Here is a 10,007-nt window from a genome sequence, read left to right as displayed (position 1 = left end):
ACACCCCCTCCTGTGTGTGTCCCCCAGTGTCCCCCCTCTCCGGTGTCCTGCACGGGGGGGTCCAGCACAGACTGTGACAGGCAGGGGGGCACGGGGACACTCGTGTCACAATTCTGGGGGGAGTCTCAGTGGCTGTGCACACGTGTGTGACAACTTTGGGGGGTCTCAGTGGCTGTGCACACACCTGAGTGTGCGGGGGTCCTCAGCAGGTGCTGGACTGAAATGGGACGAGCTGGGGGGGTCTCAGCAGCTGTGCACCCCCATGTCATGAGTTTAGGGACACACAGCAGCTCCCCACACGTGTCACAAGTTTAGGGGGGGTTCTCAGCAGCTCCCCACACGTGTGTCATGAGTTTTGGGGGGGGGGGTCTCAGCAGCTTCCCACGTGTCAGGGATTTTGGGGGTCTCAGCAGCATCAGCTGTGCCCCCCACGTCCCAAGCAGTGGGTCCCCTCACGTATCACGGGTTTAGGGGACACACAGCAGCTCCCCACACGTGTCACAAGTTCGGGGGCTCTCAGCAGCTGTGCACCCCCATGTCTCAAGTTTTGGGGGGTCTCAGCATCCCCCGCAGCCCGTCCCGCTCTCGGTCCCCTCCGTGTCCCCCCCGGCCGTGGCTGTCCCCGGAGCTGGCAGCGCGTCCCGGCCGCGTGTCCTGCGCTGGCCCTGCCACCCCGGCGAGGCCCCTCGGCTGGCAGTGACCCTTGTCCCCTCTCTGCCGGCGGTGCCACCGCGTCACGTGGGGCACGGGCCACCCTCGGGGCCACCGGAGCCACCGCGGAGCAGCCACGGCACCGCACGGAGCCATGGACGGACACACGGACAGGTGGGCAGGGCAGGGAGGGGACACGGGCGGGGGCAGGTTGCACCGCGGTGGCGGGGACACGAGGTGACGCTGCTGGAGGGTGTTCCCGTCCCGCTGGAGGTTGGACCGGTGTCCCTGGTGCTGGGTTTCGGCTCAGCTGGCCCCTGACCAGGTGACCCAGTTCTGGGTGTCCCCCTGTCCTCAAGATCCCTCCCCTCCCATCCCCCCCAGTGTCCCTTTTCCCAGTGTCCCTGTTCCAGGTGTCTCAGTCCCACGTGTCCCTATCCCCCGTGTCCCCATCCCAGGCGACCCAGTCCCAGCTTTCCCATTCCAGGTGTCCCAGCCCCAGGTGTCCAAGTCCCAGGTTTCCCAGTCCCGGGTTACCCATCCCAGCGTTCCCAGTCCCAACTTTCCTATCCCAGGTTTCCCAATCACAGGTTTCCCATCCCAGCTTTCCCAGCCCCGGCTTTCCCAGTCCCATTTTTCCCAGTCCCAGTTTTCCATCCCAGCGTTCCCAGTCCCAGGTGTCCCAGTCAGAAGTGCTCCTGTTCCATAGATCCAAGTCCCAGGTATCCCTGTTTCCAGTATCCCTATCCAAGGTGACCCAGGCGTCCTTGTCCCAGGTGTCCCATATGTCCCACTCCTCAGTTCCCTATATCCCAGTCCCAGCATCCACCTGACTCCAGGAAAGCCCTGGATTGTACCCAAGGAGAAAAAGAAAAAAAAAAAAAAAAAAAAAAAAAAAAAAAAAAAAAAACTCTTGGGCTGCCCCAGCACCAAAATCCCCCCAGTGCCAGGTCCCTGGGGGAGCTGGGGGACAGGGACAGGGACAGGGACCCCCAGCCCCCTCCCCTGGGGGTGTAGGGTGGGTGTGGGGTGGGTTTAGGTTGGGGAGGGTTCCCAGCAGGTTCACCCCTCACTCCCTACCCCTCCCAACATTCCCAGCTCGTGGCTGGGAGCCCCCCTGGAGCAGTTGCCCACCCCGGCGCTGATCCTGGACCAGGCCACTCTGCGTGGGAATGCCGAGAGGATGCGGGAACGCTGCCGGGCCCTGGGGCTGCGCCTGCGCCCCCACGTCAAAACACACAAAACCCTGTGAGTGTCACCCCAGAGCCCCCCAGCATCCACCCAGTGTCTCCCCAGAATCTCCCCAGAATCCTCATCCCCATCCCTCTGGGTCCCCTCAGTCCCTCTCCAACTTCACCCGGTTTTCCTGACAGCACCTCCCCATCCCCACCCCAAAATCCTCCTCCAGCATCCCCCCATCTTCCCAGTATCCCCCACCCCTCCTCATCAGCATCCCACCAGCTTCCTCCCCAGTATCCCCCAGTTTCTCCGGCATCCTCCCAGTATCCCTCCCATTTTCCCCTCAGCTTCCCACCCATCATCTCCCAATCCTGCCCCAGTTTTCTGAAGCATTCCTCCTGCTTCCCTGCCAGCCTCTCCCCAGTATCACTCCAGTATCCTCCCAGCATTCCCCCCACGGCATTTTCCCTCCAGCATTTTCCCATATACCCCCTCAACTTATCCCCCAAGTATCCCACCATTATTCCTACAGATTCCTCCCAGTATCCCCCCATCCTCTCCCTTAGCACCCCTCAACCTCCCCCAGGCATCTTCCCAGAATCCCTCCCAGCATCCCCTCATCAGCCCCACCTTCCCCCCAGGTATTTCCCCATCCTCCCAGTATCCCCCCCTCCATCCTCCCAGTATCCCACATCCTCTCCCTTGCACCCAGCTTCTCCCACAGTATCCCTCCAGCATCCTCCCATAATCCCTCCCAGCCCCTCCTCATCCTCCCTCTCACCATCCTCACCACCCTCCTCCTCCCTCTAACCATCCCCACCATCCTCATCCTCCCTCTCACCATCCCCACCTTCCTCACCCTCCCTCTCACCACTCTCCTCCTCCCTCTAACCATCCCCACCATCCTCATCCTCCCTCTCACCATCCCCACCTTCCTCACCCTCCCTCTCACCATCCTCCTCCTCCCTCTCACCATCCCCACCATCCTCATCCTCCCTCTCACCATCCCCACGCTCCCCCCAGTATCCCCCCCCATCCTCCCAGCACCCCCTCAGCATTTCCCCAGCACCTCCCCGGCATTCCTTCATCCTCCTCCTCCTCCTCCCTCAATCCCTGATTCCCAGGGAAGGGGCGGAGCTGGCGACAGGCGGGACCCGCCGGGGCATCGTGGTGTCCACGCTGGCCGAGGCTCGATTCTTCGCGGCCGGGGGCTTCGATGACATCCTGTACGCGTTCCCGGTGCCTCGCTGGCGCCTGGCCGAGTGCTCGGAGCTGGCCCAGCGTCTCCAGGAATTCCAGGTGCTCCTGGACAGCCCCCAGGGGCTGGAGATGCTGCTCCAGAACCCCCTTCCCGGTGGGAAGCGTTGGCTCGTCTGGCTCAAGCTGGATTGTGGGAATGGCCGGGGTAGGTGACCTCCAAATCCCACCCCGGGGTGCAGGGAGGGGACATCGTGTGCTGACCCGAGGGGGTTTCATCCAGGATGGGCCGTGGGGTGGGATGCTCTGAATGTCCCCCGGATCCAGCAGCTCAGCCAGGATGGGGCATTGAAGTCCCTAAAAGTCATTAATCAAGGATGTTCCTCAGGGAACGATGTCCTGCGTCCCTACAAGCCACCAGGTCCTCTAACCCAGCCATGATGGAGCATCTGAAGCCCCCCAAAATAATTTAAGGATGCTCCATGGGAAGGGATCCCCATGTTCCTCCCCATCCACTATCCCAACCATGATGGAGCATCTAAAGTCCCCAAAATCATTATTTAAAGATGCTCCATAGGGAAGGATCCCCATGTCCCTCCAGGTCCTCCATGCCAGCCATGATGGAACATTTAAAGCCCCCCAAAATTATTTAAGGATGCTCCATGGGAAGGGATCCCCACATCCCTCCAGACCCTCCATCCCAACCAAGACAGAACCTCTCAGCCCCTCCAAACTCATTTTTTTCCCAGCCATGCCTGGGAAACACGGCACAAATTACCCCAAACCCCCACAGTGGGATTTTCCAACCCCTGCCTTCCCTCCCTGCATCCCATCCCCAGGATGCTCCATGGGGGCGATGTCCCAGTGTCCCCAAACCCCCTCCCACGTTCGTGTCCCATCCCCCAGCCGGGATTCGTCCCACGGATCCCGAGGCGCTGGCCCTGGCTCGTTCCATCGCCCAGGGCTCCCCGGAGCTGGTGACACTGGTGGGGGTCTACGCCCACTGCGGGAACACCTACGGCTGTCGCGACATCCCGGCCATCCAGGCCATCGCCAGGGACACCACGGCCGCCGTGCTGGAATTCGTCGCCGCGTGAGTGGCCGGGATGAGCGGGATTCCGGGGATCTGGGGACAGGAAGGGTCAAGGCGGCCGCTGTCCCCTTCCCAAAGCGCGGCGAAGTGTTGGTTGTAAATGCGAATCGCCCCCATAAAGGGGCCCTCAAAGCCCCTCCCGGGGGCACCGCTCGCCTTTGATGTGGCTGCGGTGGCCAGCTGTGACCTGGGGCATTGTCCCCTCCCTCCTCCCTGTCACCCTTTCATCCCGGCGGGGGTCCGCATCCTGCAGGGAATTGCGGCCGGATGGTTCCTGCTGGGAAAAGAGGGAAGGGACCTCCCCCACACCTCCTCCAAGGACAAGGATGTGCCCACCTGGGGACACGTCCTGGGGGTCACCGGCCCGGCCCGGCCCCGTAGTGGCACCGGGTTGTGGTGGGGAAAGCCCAGATCCCACCCCCTCCCCAAAATCTGGGAGGGGGGGGGACTGCCAGGCACATCTGGGGGGTGCTGGGGCACATCTGGAGGTCCAGAAATAGCTGGGAGGGGTCTCAAGAACAGCTGGGGGGTGCACTGGGACATCTGGGAGGGGTCCCAAGCACCACTGGGGGTGCCCTGACAGATCCATGGGGGATTTCTGGCACATCTGGGAAGGGCCTGGCACAGCTGAGGGGATCCCAGGCACATCTGGATGATCTCTGACACAACTGCGGCCTCCCAGGCACATCTGGTGGCGCCCTCAAGCATCCTGGGGAGGTCTTCAGCACATCTGGGGGTCCTCAGACACATCTGGGAGTGCTTTAAAACATCTGGGGATGTCCAGCTCGTACGGGTAGAGCTCTGGCACATCTGGGGATGCTTGGGCACATCTGGAGGGTGCTCTGTCACATCTGGGGTGCTCTGGAGGGACACACACCAGCCCTGAGTCTTTGAGGGGGCTCTCGGGCACATCTGGCTGGCAGCTGGGCACATCTGGATGTGTCCCCAGCACATCTTGTGTTCTCCCTGGCACGCTGGGGGGAGGCTCTGCCACATCTGGATGGCTCCTTTGAGTTTGGGGGGGGGGGGCTCCCCGACACATCTGGGGGTCCAGAGGTGTAGAACCCACCCCTGGTCTTGTTCCTGGCGGTGCCCGGGTGTGACAGACCCACCTCTGGTCACCCGGGGGTGACATCCCCCACCCCGATCACCCAGAGGGTGCCCCCCTCGTGTGTCCCCAGGCTGCGGCAGGAGGGGATCCCGTGTCCCCAGGCCACCATCGGCTCCACCCCGTCCTGCAGCCACCCGGTGCCGGAGATGTCGCAGCTCACCGAGGTGCACCCGGGCAATTACCTGTTCTACGGTGAGCAATTACACGTGCTCTACGCGTCCCCCAAGGGTGGGACACGGCCAGGCTGAGCCCTTGCTGTCCCCAATCCCCCAGACCTGCAGCAGACCCAGCTGGGCTCGTGCCGGCCCGAGGAGGTGGCCATCCGTGTCCTCACCAGGGTCATCGGCCACTATCGCCACCGCGGGCAGCTGCTGGTGGACTGCGGCTGGACCGGCCTGAGCCTGCACGGCCGCGACCGGGGACCCCCGGGCTGTGCTGCCATCGAGGGCCACCCCCAGCTCCGGTGACACCCGCGGGCGGTGGGGAAGGGAGGAGGGGACAGGCGGGGGCGGGATGGTGACACCTGTGTGACACCGGTGCCTTGTGTTCCCGCAGGCTGGTGGGGCTGACCCAGGAGCACGGGCAGGTGGAGGCTGTGGATGGGGAGCTGGATTTCGAGCAATTCCCGGTGGGAAGCACCTTGGCACTCATCCCCTACCATGTGAGTGTCAGCCACGCGTGTCCCCTGTGTCAGACGCCTGTGTCACAGCCCTGTGTCCCAGCTCAGTGTCCCCTCTGTCACAGGCCTGTGCCACAGCCGCCATGCACCCCGTGTACTTCGTGCACGCTGCCGGGAAGGTGGTGGAGCTCTGGCGCCCCGTGCGTGGCTGGTAGAGAGGAGAGAGAGGAAATTCCGGGGGTAAGCACCCACCCTGGGACCCTGCACCAAGACTCTGCACCCACAGCAGGACCGTGCACCCACGCCCAGGTTCTGCATCCACATGGGATGCTGCGCCCACTCCAAGACCCTGCACCTATTCCCACTCCCTGCACCCATTCCCTGCACCCACTCCCACAGCCATTCCTGCTCCCTGCACCCACTCCACATTCCTTTCCCTCCATCCACACCAGGATGCCGCGCCCACGCTGAGATCCTTCTCTCCCCTCCCCAGGTGCTGCACCTACATCAATAAAGCTGCTTCTCCCGCTTCCAGTCATTTATTGCCCCGGGAAAGAGCCGTGGGGAGGTGGAGCGGGGAGTGGGTGACACCGTCCCTTCGGTGCCCTCGATCCCAGTTCGGACCAACCCGGTCCAAGTTGGGTCCGTTCCGATGGGAGAGTCCCGCGTGGGACTCGAACCTGAGACCCCCGGAGCTGCGACGGGCAGGGCTCCACGTCTGGCCACGCCCCTCATACAGCCTTCAGCCAATGGGAGAGCGCCCCGCCCTGCCCTGCCCGGGGGAGCCACGCCCAGCCCGGCCCGGCCCAGGCGCGACCGGGGCGGCCGAAAGGAGCCGAAAGGAGCCGAAAGGAGCCGAACCGGGACCGAGCGGGGCCGAACGGGGCTGAACGGAGCCGAACCGGGACCGAGCGGGGCCGAACGGGGCTGAACGGAGCCGAACCGGGAACCAGCAGAGCCGAACCGGGACCGAACGATACAGAACCGGGACCCCGCGGAGCCGAACCGGGACCGAGCGGTGCCGGACGGGACCGAAGCGGTTCGGAGCAGTTCGGCGCCGCTCGGGCTCGGTTCGGTTCGGTTCGGCCCGGAGCGGAGCGGGGATCCCGGGCCGGTGCCGGCGATGCGGCCGCTGCCGGTGCCGCTGCTGCTGCTGCTGCTGAGCCCGGTGCGGGCGGGACGGGACTGGGAACGGGAACGGGACTGGGATTGGACTGGGATTGGAATGGGATTGGAATGGGACCGGGAGCGGAACGGGGCCGGGATGGGACGGGCCGGGTCTCCCAATCTCCCGTCTCTCCCGCTGCCCCCGGGGCGCTCCGGGTCACTTCTCTCCGTGCCTTTTGTTTTGTGCCTTTTTACTGGGGTTGGTTCCGTTAAATTTGGGCCATTTCGGTTCGGTTCCTTGTCTTTCATTTTATTCCATTCCCCTCCATTATTTTTCTTTTTATTTTTCTTTTATTTTCCTGGTTTATTTTCTTTTTATTTTCCTTTCTGTATTTTAATTTTAAACTTTATTTTTAGCACCCTTTTTATTTTCCTATTTCATTTTAATTTTCCTCTTTTATTTCATTCACCTTTTTTGAATTCCACTTTATTTTCCCTCTTTTATTTTTTATTTTCCTTTTTTACTGTATTTAATTTTCGCTGTTTTATTTTGTCGTATCCCGTTTTACTTTCCTCATTTTCCTTTTTATTTCCCTTTACTTCCTTCCGCTTTAATTTAATTCAGCTTTTCCCTTCCTTTCTCGTTGATTTCTTTTCACTCCTTTCCATTCCAATGCTATTTACCTCATTTTTATTTATTTTATTTATTTCCTTTCCTTTCCACTCTTCCCGTTTGATTTATTTCCCTTTCTCATCATCATTTATTTTTACTTCTCAATTCCCACTCATTCCCCCCTTCTCCATGGTTTTTTTTTTTTGGGGGGGGGGGGGGGGGGGGGGGCGGGTCCCAGTGGGAATTCATGGATTCAGGGGAAACTGAGGCAGGATCTCCGCTGCGCCCGCAGGTTCCAGGGTGGGTCAGGGGGTGCCCCCCGTGTCCCCCCGGTGTCCCCGAGCCCTGTGACAGCCACTGCCCACCCTGTGCCCGCAGTGAGTACCCCCAAAACCACCCCCAACCCAGCGACACCCCCTAAAAGCGACCCCAAAAACCCCAAAATGCCCCAAACCCGCAGCACGGAGCCCCGCGGAGGAGGAGCCGGAGGAGCCGTGCCCACCCTGCCCACCCTGCACCCGTGAGTGGCACCGGGACCCCAAAGGGGGGCACGGAGCGGGGGGGACCCCCCTTGTGCCTCAGTTTCCCTTTCATGCCCCTTCCCTTGTGTCATTCCTTAATTTCCCATATTGTGCCCAAATTTTTCCATTCTGCTCCTTAATTTCTCATTTTTGTGCCTCAGTTTCCCCAGGTTGCTCCTTAATTTCCCATATTGTGCCTCAGTTTCCCCATAATTTCTCCATTTTGTGCCTCAGTTTCCCCACGTAATTCTTCACTTTCCCTTTTTTGTGCCTCAGTTTCCCCTGTCCTGCTTCATTTCCCTTGCACCGTGCCTCAGTTTCCCCACATCGTTCCCTAATTTCCTCTTGTCCTGCCTCAGTTTCCCTTTTTTTTATTTCATTCCCTCTTTTTGTGTCTCATTCCCCCTTTTTCACCTCCTTCCCCCTTTTTGTTCCTCAGATTCCCCTTTTTTTATCCCATTTCTTCATTTCTGCCTCAGTTTCCCCTTTTTTACCTCATCCCCTTTTGTGCCTCAGTTTCCCTCATTTTATCCCATCTCCTCTTTTGTGCCTTAGTTTCCCTTTTTTGTCCCATTCCCTTTCTGTGCCTCAGTTTCCCCTGTTTTATCCCATCCCCGTTTTGTGCCTCAGTTTCCCTTTTTCACCTCAGTCCCTCTTTTGTGCCTCAGTTTCCCCCATTTTATCCCATCCCCTTTTTGTTCCTCAGTTTCCCTTTCCCCCTTCATTCCCCTTCCCTGTCCCTCACTTTCCCACCGTGTCCCTCTTGGGGTGACCACAGCGGTGTCCCCAAACCCGGGGGGGGTCTCACCCCCCCTTTGTGTCCCCCTCCCCAAGGGGAAACTGAGGCACAGGGGACACCGAGGCCTGCAATGTCCGCATCCCCTTTCCCTGTTGTTTTTTGGGGTTTTTTTGGGGTTCCCACAGACGAGGCAGCGGCGTCGCTCCCCGAGGGGACCTCAGCCGTGTCGGGAGATCCCCGGGTGACCCCCCCGGTGTCGGGGACCCCCCCAGAGCCACCCCCCGGGGACATCATCCCCCTGTACTGCGCCCTCCTGGCCGCCATCGTCGTGGGGCTCGTGGCCTACGTGGCCTTCAAGTGGTGAGTGGGGTTTGGGGACACACACGGGCGGATTTGGGGACCCCCGGTGACCCCCAGGTGTCCCCCACAGCTGGGACACCTGCAGGAAGAAGAGGCAGCTGGACAAGGCGAGGGACACGGGGGACACGGGGGACGTGGAGAAGCTGCGAGGGGACAGCGGCCTGGAGGCAGCACAGCAAGGTGAGGGGGACAGGGATGGGATTTGGGGACAGTGAGAGATGGGGGATTGGGAACAGTCAGGGATGGGGACTGGGGACAGTGAGAGATGGGGACTGGGGACACCGGAGATGGGGACTGGGGACAGTGAGAGATGGGGGATTGGGGACAGTCAGGGATGGGGACTGGGGACAGGGAGAGATGGGGACTGAGGACACAAACAGAGCTGGGATTTGGGGACACTGAGAGAGGAGATGGGGGTTTGGGGACACTCAGACCTGGGGGGAGCTTGGGGTCACCCATACCTGGGGGGATTTGGGGATACTCAGATCTGGAAGGGGTTTTGCAGGGACATCCACGGGTTTGGGGACACCCAGCCCCATGGGAGGGTCAGGGTTCGGGGGCACCTGAGAGTTTTGGGGGGATGGGATGGGATGGGATGGGATGGGATGGGATGGGATGGGATGGGATGGGATGGGATGGGATGGGATGGGATGGGATGGGATGGGGATGGGAAACAGAGCACCTCGATGGGGTTGGGAAGCCCCCAGTGGGATTGGGAAGCACCTGGCTGGGGTTGAGCAGCACGGGGTGGGATCGGGGAGCACCCAAAGGGGTCTGGAAGCCCCTAAATGGGATTAGGGAGCACTGGATGGGGTCA

At 61.0% G+C, this 10,007-nt stretch overlaps 1 protein-coding gene across 1 annotated transcript; it reads left to right on the top strand.

Moving 5' to 3' along the window:
- The first annotated feature begins 805 nt into the window (after positions 1-805).
- On the top strand, positions 806-6,065 carry LOC134044081 (D-serine dehydratase-like). The gene is given in 8 exon segments (XM_062493103.1): positions 806-924; positions 1,750-1,899; positions 2,955-3,235; positions 3,934-4,120; positions 5,302-5,423; positions 5,505-5,694; positions 5,787-5,892; positions 5,976-6,065. Coding segments are annotated over 8 exon segments (1,245 nt in total).
- The last annotated feature ends 3,942 nt before the right edge of the window (positions 6,066-10,007 follow it).

Source organism: Cinclus cinclus, chromosome 1 (genome assembly GCF_963662255.1).
Source record: "Cinclus cinclus chromosome 1, bCinCin1.1, whole genome shotgun sequence".
NCBI lineage: Eukaryota > Metazoa > Chordata > Aves > Passeriformes > Cinclidae > Cinclus > Cinclus cinclus.
This window is presented reverse-complemented; position numbering and strand designations above follow the sequence as displayed.